Source organism: Panthera tigris, chromosome B4, assembly GCF_018350195.1.
Source record: "Panthera tigris isolate Pti1 chromosome B4, P.tigris_Pti1_mat1.1, whole genome shotgun sequence".
NCBI lineage: Eukaryota > Metazoa > Chordata > Mammalia > Carnivora > Felidae > Panthera > Panthera tigris.
Genome location: NC_056666.1, coordinates 133,652,823 through 133,668,020, shown reverse-complemented (window position 1 = coordinate 133,668,020; position 15,198 = coordinate 133,652,823). Strand labels below are relative to the sequence as shown.

Genomic DNA, 15,198 nt, shown 5'->3' with positions numbered 1-15,198 from the left:
CACAGAATCGGAAGCAGGCTCCAGGCTCTGAGCCATCAGCCCAGAGCCCGACGCGGGGCTCGAACCCACGGACCGCGAGATCGTGACCCGAGCTGAAGTCGGCCGCCCAACCGACTGAGCCACCCAGGCGCCCCTGAAGCTCAGAGATTTAAATACCTTGCCAAGGCTACTCAGTTAAATACCTTAGCAAGGTCACTCAGCTAATAAGCCACAGGGCTGAGACCAGAACTCAGGAATTTTGTCACTCCTCTGTGTGCCACCCCATGCCCCAAAGCCACAGGGCTTAGAGACTAACCTGCAGACTGCCATCGTGCTGCTGAGCAGAGAAGGAGGCGGCGAGCAGCCAGGCGGAGCAAAGGAGTGCAGTCCTGGGAGAGTCCACCTCTGTCCAGGTGAGAGCCAGAATCTTCTCCAGAAGTTCTATCAGAGCCGTGCTGCTAAGGAGCACTGCGGCAGCTATAGACAGTTTGGCAGGGCGAGAGCCACATGAGTTACACAGGAGACCCTGCTCAGCACCAGCATCATGGTTAGCACATGATGGGGACCTCATGCACACACGGTGAATGAACAAAAGACTCAGCTTGAGGTTCTAAGGGTTTCAACTTCATTCCAGAACCACAGGATATCAGAACCAGAAAGGATCTTATGGCTATCTGGTCCAGACATCTCCCCCTATATATTTCCATAAGAGAAAAAAAAAAAAAAACTAAGGGCAGCAATGGCCACAGACACTGCCCAGCACCCTTCCTCTTCGCTATCTCAGCCTGGGCCCCGGTACCTCTTTTCTGACTGCTTGGTGTGGTCTGATGAAGGCTCCAATACAGGAAGTTGAAGGAGGGCTGCAGGATATCCACATCAGCGGGGCTGCACTTCCCACACAGCTTGCTCACTGCAAGAGAGTCCCCAGGAACCCCATCACCTAAGCACTCCATGGCTTTAATGTGCACCAGCACTCACAATTATCACAGATAATGCCCTTCCTCTGGCTAATTTCAGATGTCAGTCTGTCAGTCTTAGGGACCAAGCACAAACTAAGTGTCCCTGGTAATAACAGCCAATGAAAAGAAACACAGTACCAAACCTGAAGGCATGTTCACACTCTCCATCTGAAAAAAAAATTCAGGCAAGCAGCCCATAGCTGCATGTTAGAACAGACTGCACAAGTTTAGGTGATCAAAAGGCATCCCATAACAGCATTCATGCCAGCAAAGACTCCATGATGAGAGTCTGCAGAGGTCATCTAGGCCAGCTTGCCACCCCTAGCAGGAAGAAGATCCAGCCTCTGAAATCTTCCAGCAATGGGGCATTCACCACTCTCCCAGAGGACTCCACCACCATCAACATGCAATTCCCTGAACCTGCCATATTCTCTCTTTCACCCTCTCTTTCGCCCTCATCTGGCTAACTCCTTAACACCTATTCAGCAATCAAGATTCAGCTCAAAGTTCACTTCCTCCATGAAGCCCTCTGTAACTTAAACCAAGATGAGATGCCTCTTCATGATCCCCAGCCCTCATCAGAACAGTTACTACACTGTAGAATAGACATCTATAGAACATTATCCCTTTCCTCCTAGGATTCACCATTCTGCTCCCCTGCCCCTATTGCCTCAATATGAAACCTACCTAGGTCTCCATTCGCTGTTTTGGCAGCCACATCACACAGCCACACAGACTTCTAATTGGCTTATGGTCAATCAGACAAGCAACCCCCTTCCTCAACTCTGTCCTCTACCTGCAATGCTCTCAAATTAAAGTACTCAAGGATTATATATAAATGTATATTACATTTCACATGTATGTTTCAGGTTGTTACTCTCCGCCCCCCCCCCCCCCCGCCACCGAGGCCCTTTGACAGCTGGTTTGATTTTGTCATATGCAGTTTTCCCTCCCAGCTGAGTGTTACCCTTGATCTGACAGATAGGCTGGGGTGACCAGCATCAGACCAGGCCTAGAGGCCCTTTTTAAGTCTGTCAGGCCTGGGATCCAGGCAGGGAAAGAACCAACCCCCTCTGTGGCCAGAGTGCCTGACAGTCCATAGTACTGAAGAAATGCCATTTTTTCCCTAGTAATTTCAATCTTTCTGCAAGAAACCTTTCTAAGGATGGTGCTTATGAAGTGGCAACTGCATTAATGAACAATGAAAAGTCCTAATGAAGTTTGGGTATGGGTGGAAGAGGCCTAGAGGACTGTGAACTGAATCATCAGATCCTGAGTCAGTTGTGGAGTGGGGTGGAGAACTGAGCTTGTGCCAGGAAAAGTGAATCTCCACAGAGAGTCTCCACTGGAGGCCTACTGTGTGCCAAGTATTGCATGGCATTCTACATGTAGCAATCCCTTATCTCAACCCTGCATCAGCCAAGTACTACTGTTTTACCTGTGAGGAACCTAAAGCTAGGTGACTGCCTAAGGTGGCATAGCTAGTGGCTGAGAACAAACCCAGGCGTTCCCAACTCCAGGGCTGTGCCTGTCACACAGTGTTGTGGTTTTGTTTTTGTTTCATTTCCTAAACTCTCCCAGAGTGTAACTAAGAAAGATCTAAAAGATCCCCTAGCAGGAAACCCACGGGAACAGAGTGACCCACTAGCTTCTTTCAAAGAGGTGAATGACGGAATGAAGGAGGAGGCCCAGCCCTGGGCCCTCAGGCACCTTGGTGAAGGAGCTTCATGGCCATGCTGTCCAGCTCTTGCTCTGATTTGTTCTTCAGCTGCACCAAAGAAAGGAGGCTCAGTAGCAATGGTAGGTTCCCCGAGTCTGTGAGGAAGAAGGAAGAGGGCTGGTCAGGATACTCAGATCACCCCAAGGTCAGAGAGACATCCCCTACTATAAATGTTTGTTGGGATTCACCCCTACTTCCTGCCTTCTTTGGGCAAAGGGGCAACTGACATACTGAGTGCCAACTCTGTGTTGGGTACCAGAAATTCAATATTTCACTTGGTTCCCCTTGTGAAATAGGGATAGTTATTTCTATTTTGGCCCAGAGAGGCTGAGTAACTTCTCTAAGCTCCCACAGTCAGTTAGTGGCAGGGTCAGAACTTGAACCCAAACCTGAGTTTAGTGCCCACGTTTTTTCAACTATGTTTCCATGAAATCTCATGGCTCTTAAGCATTATCTTCAGTTAGATGTGGCTTATCCTTCCCTGAAGAGGAAGGACTCAGTTCTTCCACATGCCCTTAAATCTACCTCCAAACTTCCATCCTCAGTCAGCACTGGATCTAGTGAACCACAGCTCTCCTCCCACTTCCTCTTACTTGCTTGGAAATTTCATTTAAAAATTCAACTTTTTAAAAATAGGAAAAGACAAACCAATCTCAACTTTTTAGTGTCTTCATAGCATACCAAACATCAAACTTCCTGGACTCCAAGGAGTCCTAATCCAGATTTGGAAACTATCCTTCTGGATTTCACTGGCAGCTTCTAACACATTTCAGATCCACCCCGTTCCCAGCCCCTGCTGGCTCCCACTGCCTCCCTGGCCTCCCCTATATTTCCCACTTTCTTCTTCCTAACTGGGGACTACCATTCTTGTGACAAACAGCTATGAGCACATGACAAACTCACAGGGTGAGGACATGCATGCATACATCATAAAAACCCACCTATGCTAAACACACAGCAACATTAAACATAAACACTCTCACACCATACACACACACACACACACACACACACACACACACACACACACCAAATATGTTGAGCGCTCACTCTCTGATGAGAGGAAGGAGATAAAGTTTAGCTTGATTCCACACTGGCCTGACTTCTCTTTTTCAGAGAAAATTATGATTCTGTCTCCTGGAGCAGACCTCATCAGGGCAGAGATGCCCACCCCTAACCGAGCTTCAGGTCAAAAAATGCCCCCCACAGCTGCAGACTGACCTCCTGAGGGAGAGGCCCCATGTTCCACCAGTAGATGCTGTAGGATCAGCAGGAAGTGGCCTCGGATGAGACCACCCACTTGGACATCCTCATTCCTCATCAAAAAGGTCCTTAGGACAATCAGTACTTTGCGGGCTGTGTCCACTGGGCTGGAATAGATGAGATCCTAGGCAGGAGAGAAGGAATCCAGAGCTCAGAGGACATCACAGTTGGGGACAGGCAGACAGTTGAGAAGACAGGGGCTGAGGAAGGACCCAGGATGGTAGTGTCACAAAACCTAGGGAAGGAAGCATTTACTTACTTGGCACCTATTATGTACCAATCTGTTGAATAGGTCCATCCTAAATAGGAAGAAACAGAGACTCGGAGAAATTACTGGATGTGCCAAAGGTCACATAAGCCAGTAAATGGCATAGCTAAGATTTAATCTCCTACCTCCAAGCCCAAAGCTCTTTCTACTTTCCAGGAACCCTGTCTCCGACACATGTAAGTTTTAGGGTCAAGAAGAGGTTACTTCAGTACAGAGGATGTGAAGGGAGGAAAAGAGAGTAGGGGATGGAGATGTCACAGGGCAGGGAAAGGATGGGTTAGGACAGATTCGGGGTAGAGGAAGGGAAGCGAGGACCAGGTCAGGCCCCTTCTCTGCCATGGCATCTGGCTATATTTCTGTCACAAGCTATAAAGGCCTTGGGTTCAGAAGGTGGGAAAGGACGTTGCTTTTTATTTGTTTTCAGAGTTATTTTAATGAGTATATGATAAAGACAAAGCCAGTCAGAAGCCACACCAGAGACTACTCTACTGATAGCTCCTGGCACCTACCAGCTCAAACAAGCCAATTCCTTTGGACAGGCTAACATGCTGGGTGCTATGAATCCAGGGTCACACACAGATTCCCTTTCTCGGGAGGACAGCTTGACACACAGAGAGACATGGCTACAGGGCACCCAGCCAGACAACTCCAGATGTGCTGATCACTGGGTGGCACATGGGCATCTAGGCTTGGCTCTTCACAAACTTCCACAGCTGCCAGAGAAACAACTATAAATCAACAATTGCTCAAATAGGGATTGATAATGTCAGGTGCTGTGATGTGTTAAAACTGTAGCTGTATGTTTATTTATATATTATCTGTATCTTCATAATAACTCTTCCAAGTAGGTGTTAACCTAATTTTTCAAATGAGGTAACAGGCATATTACATAGTTTGCCTATTAAGACAGCAGTGGCTCTATAAAGTCTACTATACTCTGAGTTAATGAAGAACAGGGATGAGGTTGGCTTCATCTTTGTCACCTTGTAGGGACTCAGAAAACATCTCTGGAAGGAGAGGATCACAGCATAGGAGGGCAAGAAGGAATCTCAATTCATTTATATCAACCCATTTTTACAGGGCATGAGGCTAAAGCCCAGAGTGGGTGTGATTTGCCCAGGGTCACAGGGCCCAAGGCCAAACCTGATCCTGGTCCTGGTCCTGGTCCTCCCCCAGCACGTGGCTGCCTAATAGACAGTTGGTCCCTCAGAACCCTGAGTTAAAATGTTAAAGTCCAAAAGGAAGAGGGCTACTCGGCCCCCAGTGGCTGTGGAGAATGCCAGGGGAAGGGGTACGCCCCACTGTGGGGGTCAGTGGGAAGGCTCTGGGTGGAACAGGGCCCACTCTGCAGTCTCTCCTCCCAGAGATGTCCAGATTTTTCTGGAGCTGGATCAACCAGGGTGATGTGGCCAAGGAGGGAACAAACAGAGCTTCTGTGATATCACTGTTTTTCACATTTAAACAACCTACATGAAAGACCACCCATTGATAAGAGTGGCAATTAGCAGCTTTGTTTTCAGCTGCTAATTACCCATATCAAAACCAGAAATTGGTACCAACAACATATTTTTAGACTCTTTTTCCCTCCTGTGGCTAGAAGCTGGGAAGAAATGGTAAGAATTGTATATATAAACAGATAGCAAAGTTGTTCCTTGCTATTCTTTTTCACCACTGATGTTTCTAGGATCCAATTTAGTGAAAAACTCATTAACTTTAGGTTCCATAGTCATGACCCTTACTAGTTATATGACCTTGAGCAATTCAATAAGCTGCTCTAGATTAACATTCTCTCTCTGATTCAGAGTAAGTCAATGATCAGGGAATCATAGGCTACTGTGTACAGGATAGCAAGAGTGCCTTTACATATTCTTTCCACATATTATTCCTATATATCCACATGTTATCTCCATTAAAAAAATTTTTTATTATGTTTATATATTTATTTTTTGAGAGAGAGAGAGAGCGCGCGCGCAAGTTGGGGAGGGGCAGAGAGAGAGGGAGAGAAATCCCAAACAGGCTCCATGCTGTCAGCACAGAGCCCAATGCAGGGCTCAAACTCAAGAACTGTGAGATCATCCCCTGAGCTGAAACCAAGCCGGACATTTAACCAACTGAGCTCCCCAGGTGCCCCCACATGTTATCTCCATTTTACATATGAGGAAACTGAAGCTCAGAAAAGCTTTCACCTTCCTGGATCTGTATGTATCATCCAGTCCTAAGGATAGATCTTTCCTGTTGAGCTCTAGGCCTGGTGAAGCACAAGGCTCCTCTCTGCCCAGGAAGGAGGGGTGGTGAGGGTGGTTCACATTTAAGGACAAGAACTAGGCACAACAACAAAGGATGGGGCACCTGCTCCAGCTTGTCTGAGACAGCGTCTCTCTAAGGATTTGGTCTCTTGAGATTCGTTTTCTTTTAAGCTTGCTTCCTTTAAGTACTTATGTTTCTTGAAGCTAGTGGGCTAGGATAGTCTTCAACTAGGGAGAGTCTTCACCCTAGAAAGACTCACACTGAGAAAAAACTTGGGTGAGGAAGATAATGAGCTCCATTTTAGACAGAAATGTCAAATAGATGCTTAACTTTATGGGTCTGGAGCTCAGGAGAGAGTCACAGATGGAGGCAGAGATTTGAGTCATCAGCATATAGTAGGAGGCCATGTGAATTATTGACATAGCCCAGGAAGATGACACTGAGTAAAAAGGAAGCTGAGGACAAAGCCATGAGGAACATCAATTTTCAAAGACTAGCCAGAGAGAAAGCAACAAAAGAGACTGGGAGAAGCACCAAGAGAGGTAGGAGAAAAATTAAGAGAGCTAGTATTTCCAAAACCAAGCGTGTGTCGATAAAAAGGAAGTGGACAACCATCAAATAATAACAGGTCATGTAAGAGGAGAACCAAAAAGTCCACTGTAATTAGCCACAAGAATATTGTTGACGATCCTGGTAAGAGTGGTTTCAAGTAGCAATGGGGGCAGAAGTCAGAAGACGGAGGAATAAGGGAGAGTGACAATTTTGCAAGCAGAAAACTACTTCTAGGAGTTGGCCGTAAAAGGAAAAACATGAATATGGAAAGGGTTGGGAGGGCAGGGACCAGTGAGAACAACCAGGAGTAAGTCTAGAGGGGCTTAGAATCCCCTACCACTCCCACAGCCCATTGTCCTGACCTGAGATTTTTTCTAGCCTCGCCATTCTTTGATTCTCTCCTTCCAATGATGCTTTGGAAGTCCCTGTAAGGTGAGAGAATGAAACAAGCATCTGTGGTTTCCTCAAGGGCAAGGACCAACTGTATCGGAATTATCTTTGTATCCCCAGTGCCTTCACCAGCACATGACTGCCTAATAAGTACCAATGTATGTATGATAAAAATGTATGATAAAAGAAACGTGTTTAAATGTATGATAAAAGAAAAAGTGAACAACTAAACTCAAGACCTCTGAAATTCTGCTCCTCCCTATCCTTCTCCAGCCTCAACTCCTGTGACATACCGTCCATACCGAAACCACACCAGACCACTCACCACTGGCCCTGAATTACAGTAAGCACGTCCGTGCTGCTGGGCTGGCCTGGCAGGATCGTCCCTCAGCACTCTCTCTTGTCAAATCCTTTGCAGGTCAGCATTTATGACACTTTTCTGCCCTCCCTACAACCCAAGCACTCTGCCTGACCTTTACTGCCATAGCGTTAGAACAGGTATTAGTGGTCTGTTGTGTCTGATTCTCTCCCTGGCCTGTGCAGCAGGCACTAGGTCCAGTTCTTCCCTGTATCCCCACTGCTTAGATAAACAGCTCCCCCTTTAGTTGGAACACTGGATCAGGGTTGTTTTCTCTTTTGTTCTGAGAGTTTGCTCAGTTTACTCGAAGAACATCAGATAGGGAGTCAAAATCCAGGTTTCAATCTCAACTTTTGTGAACTATGGCAAATCTCTCTAAATCTTTTTTTCATTTATTTAAAAAGAAAAAAATAAGATACCATAAATATCTTTCTCAGAAGAGTTGCTTTTTTGAGAGAGAGAGAGAGAGAGAGAGAGAGACTGACTTAGATCTGTCCAGACCCTTAATTCAATGGGTCAGCAAATATTTATAAATACCTAGTCTATGTGAGAAACCGACCCTGAATGCTTCATCTCACAAAGAAAACCCAGTATCTTAGCTCTGTCCATTACTACTTTCCCTAGAACGCCTCTTGCTTTCCTCCCCTATGAACTGATGCTTTATTTTTAACCCATTCTTTCTCCTTTCTTCTTCCTCCAAGGAAAAATTTCAGCCAAAGCATGAATGCAGCCCCTATCAAGCCAACACATGTGATCTCACAAGATGACAGATCTGAGGGATGGAAGGTGAAGGTGTAACTCCGAGTGGGGAGTGTGTGCATGCGTGCGTGTGTGAATACGGACAGATGTACGTATCTAAGTGAGGTGTACAACATGAAGGTGCTATTTCCGCCACAGTCACCTCAATAAAGTCAATCCAATAAAAAACATTCCAATGAATCATGTTTGTTGATGATTACAAACATCAAAGGAATCCCCACTCTTCCTAGTGGGCTGTGTCAGTCTTCCTGGACTAGGAAAAGGTAAGTAGGTGAGCTGAAATTGAAGGCAGTGGTTTTAAACGAAGTGTCTCCTATGCTGCCATGCTATAGTCAGTTTTGGACCTGCCACTAGAAATCACTCACTAAGTACAAAGTGGTGCAAATGATTTTCTTTTTGAAATAAATAATAAATTACAGCAGTTACCTCTATAATAATGTCACTCCCATTAATTTATTTTCCAATGTGCTTTCTTGAGCGAAAGAAGAAAAGAGGGAGCTAAAGCTAGTGTATTAGAAACTGCAGAAGACAGACAGCCGACTTATGTGATATACCTGATAGGAATTATAGGGATGTCTTAATTCATGAAAAAGCACTAGAGTTTCTCACAATTCTGGGTTTGCCTGAGGGAGTGTGTTGCACATGTAACATTATCCTGTGAATTATGGCAAAAAAGAGGCCATGTCCCTCTATAATCAAACATCTCCATCTACATGCCTCAAGGGTCTCCTTTGACATTAAGTCCTTGTTAGCACAATCTGCTTGAGAGAAGACAGAGAGGTGAGAGGGAATGGTGACTGAAGTCAGCATTTCATAGATCTGTCCCCTGAAGAGTAAAGAGGGACATGTCTCTCAATGAGCAAACCTTGATCAGACTTAGAAGGGGTACGGATTTAAAGAAATCAGGCACCTGCCAGCAAAAGAATCTCCCACTCCCATGGAAACACCCATAAATCCAGAGACAGGCAGAAGCATGCAGCTGCCTCCTGACTTCAGTAAACCAACTGCCAGAAAGAAAGGGCCCACCATCTCTGAAAGCAGAAATGAGCAAATGGTCACGTACTAGCAAAATGAGCAGGATGCTGGGGCTACTTCTGAGCATGTAGAACAGGGCTGCTAAGCTGGCAGGAAGTGGGGACTGCCCAGCAGAGGAGACATCATCCAGCTCCTCATAGCTGCTCTCTTCCCAGGAGAACCAAAGTTCCAGGACACGGTGCCCAAATCTACTCATCAGCTCTGGATACAACAGGAAAAACCTGAGCAGGAGGGGATGGTGGATATAAACCAGGTGCAGGTCCGGGATGCCCTCTAAAAATTTTCTGATGGCACTGACCACAGCCTGGAGACAAAGAAAGAAAGAATGAAAGAAAGGGACTAAATAAATCTTGCAGAGGACTCAATACAGCCCAACAAACACAGCCAAGACATCACTGGGAAAAATGTACTTGGCATCTCAGTACTCCAGTACATCTTCACTGGCTCATCCCAGGGCTCTCCAGCGAGAAGGAAGCCCACAGTGCTTACTTTGTAACAGTGGTTCTCAGCTGAGAGTGATTTTGTTTTCCAGGACAGTTTTGGAAATGTCTACAGACATTTTTTTTATTTTCTTGACTTAGGGAGTGCTACTGGCATCTAGTGGGAGAGAGCAAGTATGCCGCTAAATATCCTACAATGTACAGGACAACCTCCCACAGAAAAGAATTACGGTATGCAAAGTGTTAACAGTACTGTGGCTGAGAAACCCAGCTCTAAAATGATACCATGGTGTGCTGTAATTATCAGCAGACGTGTCTACCTCCCACACGAAACTTGAGCTGCTTGGGGAAACAGACTGATGCAGATTAATCTGTGCACCTGTCTGTCATAGGACCTGGCACCGAGGGGCCAAGGGGCATGTGTGTTGAATCATTTATTAACCCTCAAAAACCTCTCTTCCCATTGCACACATAACGAAATTCAATCCTTAATATGTTATTCTAAGAGTTTTATAGTTTATAGTGTGGGCTGTTTCATTTAGCTCTTTGATCTATTTTGAATTAATGTTTGTGTATACTACGAGATAAGGGTCCAACTTCATTCTTCTGCATGTGGATATGCAGTTGTCCTAGTACTATTTGTTAAAAAGACTGTTCTTTCTCCCTTTGAGTTGTCTTGGCATCCTTATCAAAAATATATGGGTTTATTTTTGGACTGTCAATTCTATTTCATTGATTACATGCCTATCCTTATGTCAGAAACACAGTCTTGATTACTCTAGTTTTCTATTTTTTCTTTTTTCAAAGCAGGTTCAGTGCAGGGCTTGAACTCACAACCCGGGGATCAAGACTTGAGCTGAGATCAAGAGTCGGATGCTTAACTGACTGAGCCACACAGGCGCCCCTCTAGCTTTTTCTTTAAAGGAATATAAAACCATTTATTGACCACCGTTTACCAGTATTTACAATAAAGTAAACAATATGCAATTGGATAACATTCTCATTACTACAAAGTTATTGCTTTTCCTGGCTTCTGCTGATCCAGTAACCCAAATATTGAGAAGACTGAGCCTACATGTAGGGAATGAGTTAGGAGAAAGAAAAACATGCAGGTCAAGAATTTAGATCACAGAAGTTTGTTCACCCATTTATTTCAGCAGGTCCTAAATTGCCAACATCTCTAACCACCTGATTATGATCAAGTTTCCATGAACAAAGTCTTAGACATTCCATGAATCATGACCTTTTTTGTCAATACAGCACAGGATTTCAACTTCTTGAAAAGTAATGGCTCACTAGGAGGCATTTTTTTTTAATTTTGCAAAATGTTTATTTATTTTTGAGAGAGAGAGAGAGACAGAGCATGAGTGGGAGAGGGTTAGAGAGAGAGGGAGACACAGAATCTGAAGCAGGCTCCAGACTCCACACTGTCAGCACAGAGTCCAACATGAGGCTCGAACCCACAAACCGCGAGATCGTGACCTGGGCTGAAGTCAGATGTTTAACCAACTGAGCCATCCAGGTGCCCCTAGAAGGAGCCTTTAAATGTCCATTTAACCAAGTTTTGCTTAACTAATTAAAACACACCAGGACTTGTCTAGTTTTCTCATTTGGGTGGGGAGGTTGTTGGTAGTGATAAAATTTTCCTTTTCTTTCCTTCCTTTACTTCGCAAATAAACTTGCATTTATATAACTATAGATATGGCTGCTTTTTTATTTTGATTTATTTATTTAAGTAATCTCTACATCCCATGTGGGGTTCAAACTCACAACCCTGATATCATGTGTTCTTCCACTGAGCCAGCCAGGCACCCCAGATATGGCTGCTTTTAAATTGTCCAATTTAAATTGTTTACATTATATTTAAACGGTCCAATTAATTACAAAATTTGAAAGGTTAAGGTTTTAGGGAAATTTTCAATTTTTTAAAAAATATATTTATTTTTGAAAGGGAAAGAGAGACAGAGTACAAGCAGGGGAGGGGCAGAGCGAGAGAGGGAGACACAGAATCTGAAGCAGGCTCCAGGCTCCAAGCTGTCAGCACAATTGGGGCTTGAACTCAAGAACCATGAAATCATGACCTGAGCCAAAGTCTGACTCCCAACCTACTGAGCCATCCAGGCACTCCAGGAAAAATTTCAACTTAACTTTAAGTGACTTATTTCTTTCACTGAAAATGATGACATCCCAGAAACATAGTTATGAAATGCTATTTTTGTTTTGGTAAATGTTAAAAAAAAAAAAAAGAATGAATGAAAGAAAGAGAAAAAAAACATTTATGTATGTGTTTTTGTGTATACACACAAAAAAACCCAACCAAAAAAAAAAAAAAAAAACAAAAAAAAAAACAACCTCTGAATTGTCCCTAGTCATATGAGAGTTAAACACAAATTCTAATTGAGTAACCACCATGAAGATTTCCCCCAACATTTAGAAAAAGTATTATTTCTTCAAAAATTTTTAAAGTTTATTTGTTTTTGAGAGAGAGAGAGAGAATGTGAGTGAGGAAGGGGCAGAGAGAGAGGGAGACACAGAATCCAAAGCAGGCTCCAGGTTCTGAGCTGTCAGCACAGAGCCCAACGTGGGACTTGAACCCATAAGCCATGATATCATGACCTGAGATGAAGCTGGACGCTTAACCGACTGAGCCACCCAGAAACCCCTAGAAAAAGTATTCTTGAATGCAGGGGAATAACATACCATGGTCTCAAATATACTTTTCTGCTAAAGGAAGTAACCACAGAAAGCTTTTATTTGTTCAAAGTAACCAGTACTATACATGCAAAGAACCCCAACAACTCCCCCAATACTACTTCAAAACAAACACACCAAACTGGATTTTCATTAGAATGTTATTTCTTCACACTAATAAATCCAAGAATCAAGGCCTAGATTCTATATACATACATACAAAAAGCAACATAAACAATTACTGAGCTTCAGCTTCTGGACAAGAATTCTGGGTTACTCTCTCTTCATAAAAAGCAATCACAATTTGAGAACATTTCACATTTGCCTGTTTTGCCAGCACCAAGTCTGCCTATCTTTCCATTCCCCAAGAAACATGAATTCTCCACTGCTGTCTGTGGCACCAATTCATCGTTCAGGATCAAGACCTCCTGGCAAAGCCTCTTGGTCTATTCGCAGCATCTCTCTTCTTCTCTGAGTTGCTACCATCACATCCACTGTCAGATACAGATTTTCTTTTTGTACCATCTTTTTCTTTACCAGCCTTTTGAGAACCAAGAACTGCTTCAATTAACTCTGGAGAGTCTAAATTTTCTTCAGGTTCCCAAGTATCGTCAACATCTGTGAACCCCTTCCACCTCAGGAAACGCTCCACCTTCCCATTCACTACATGTTGCTCCTGTACTCTTTCCACAATAAATTCTTCAGGCTCTGCCTCTTCTCCTTTTTTACTCTTTCCATTCTGTTTCTTTACCTTTTTTTTTTTTTCAATGTAGGCCATTTTCTATTGCAGACTTGAAGAGTTGTTATTCATCGCCTCCAAGCTGCACCCAGTCCCGGGTCTACAGCGTCTCCTTTGATTGCTCTAGTTTTGTCGGAAGTTTGAAATCCAGAAGTGTGAACCCTCCACCTTTAGTCTTTTTCAAGATTTTTTTGGTTATTTTGGGTCCCTTGAATTTCCATATGAATTTTAGGGTCAGCTTGTCCATTTCACCAAGAAGGAAGGGAGGGAGAGAGGGAAGCAGAGGCAACTGGGATTTTGATTGGGATTGTATTGAAACTACAGATCAACTTGGGGAGTACTGTCATTTGAACACTATTAAGTCTTCTTATTTCCCCAGTTTTATTGAGATATAGCTGCCACATAACATTGCGTACGTTTACGGTATACGACATAATGATTAGATACGTGTATATATTGTGAAATGATCACCATAATAAGTTTGGCTAACTTCCGTCACCTCACATAGTTATAAAATCTTTTTCACTGGGATTAGAATTTTTAAGCTCTACTCTTCTTTTTTTTTTTTTTTTTGTTTTAAGTTTATTTATTTTTGAGACAGAGAGAGACAGAGCATGAGCGGGGGAGGGGCAGAGAGAGAGGGAGACACAGAATTGGAAGCAGGCTCCAGGCTCTGAGCCATCAGCCCAGAGCCCGACACGGGGCTCAAACTCACGGACCGCGAGATCGTGACCTGAGCCGAAGTCGGACGCTCAACCGACTGAGCCACCCAGGCGCCCCTAAGCTCTACTCTTCTAGCAACTTCCAAATATACAAAACAGAACTGTCAGCTGTAGTCAGTATGTTGTACATTACATCCCAGAAGTTTTTTATCTTCTATTTGTTAAGTCTTCTGATTCATGAACATGGGATGTCTTTTTTTTTTTTTTTTTAATGTTTATTTATTTATTTTGAGAGAGAGAGATAGAGAACTACTGGGACAGGGGCAGAGAAAGAGGGAGACAGAATCCCAAGTCGACTCCGTGTTGTGAGCACAGAGCCCAGAGTGGGGCTCGAACTCACAAACCATGAGATCAGAACCTGAGCTGAAATCAAGAGTCAGACGCTCAACCAACTGAGCCACCCAGGTGCCCCACGGGATACCTTTCTAATTAGTTAGGTCTTCTTTAATTTCTTTCAATGAGGCTTTATAACGTTCAGTGATCAGAAGTGTACTTCTTTTGCTAAATGTATTCCAATGTATTTTATTTATTGATGCTATTGTAAATGGAATTGTTTTCTTAATTTCGTTTTTAGCATGTCATTAAAGACTTGAGTCTACCTTTCCAGCTTCTCTCCACTCTCTCTTAAATGACTTAGTGAAGGCATGCTAAACTAGACTTTCTTCCTTGAAGGGACAGCCTGGGAAACTTCCCATTTCTGTATCTTAATTCTCTCAATAAAGCCTCTCCTGATGCCATAATCCAATACAATCTCTTTCTCTGTGTGTTTTTATAGCTCTTGACCAGTCCTCCAGCTCCAGGAGAGCACTTGTTGCTGTTAGTGCCTACCTGGAGAGGATCTTTTTGTCTCTCCTGACAAACTGGTGCTCCCTGAGGGAGGGATATGTTTGATTCACTCCAATCCTGACAGGAGCCCCCATGGCACCTGACACATATCAAGTGGTCAAGCCACATTGGGGAGTTATTATTTAATGAGTATGGAGTTTCAGCTTTACAAAATGAAAGAGTTCTGGACATGATTGATGGTAGTAGTTGTACAACAATGCCAGTGTACTTAATGCCACTGAACTGTACAC

At 43.9% G+C, this 15,198-nt stretch overlaps 1 protein-coding gene, 1 long non-coding RNA gene and 1 pseudogene across 4 annotated transcripts in view; 1 reads left to right on the top strand and 2 right to left on the bottom strand.

Moving 5' to 3' along the window:
* Positions 1–15,198, bottom strand: part of MEI1 (meiotic double-stranded break formation protein 1) — a 78,983-nt gene that overhangs the window by 17,132 nt on the left and 46,653 nt on the right. For 2 of the 3 annotated variants that reach the window (XM_042993387.1, XM_042993388.1), the window contains 5 exons: positions 9,559–9,834; positions 3,880–4,045; positions 2,649–2,753; positions 779–889; positions 296–456 (listed from right to left, as the gene is read on the bottom strand). In XM_042993387.1, the coding sequence (XP_042849321.1) occupies positions 296–456; positions 779–889; positions 2,649–2,753; positions 3,880–4,045; positions 9,559–9,834 (819 nt within the window). The remainder of the gene's footprint in view (positions 1–295; positions 457–778; positions 890–2,648; positions 2,754–3,879; positions 4,046–9,558; positions 9,835–15,198) is intronic. The other variant, XM_042993389.1, reaches the window with a different exon arrangement.
* On the top strand, positions 7,407–8,610 carry LOC122240480. Its single transcript, XR_006220270.1, has 3 exons — positions 7,407–7,536; positions 7,652–7,796; positions 8,438–8,610. It is a non-coding gene; the product is annotated as an uncharacterized LOC122240480 (long non-coding RNA).
* Positions 12,900–13,439, bottom strand: LOC102969050 (annotated as a pseudogene).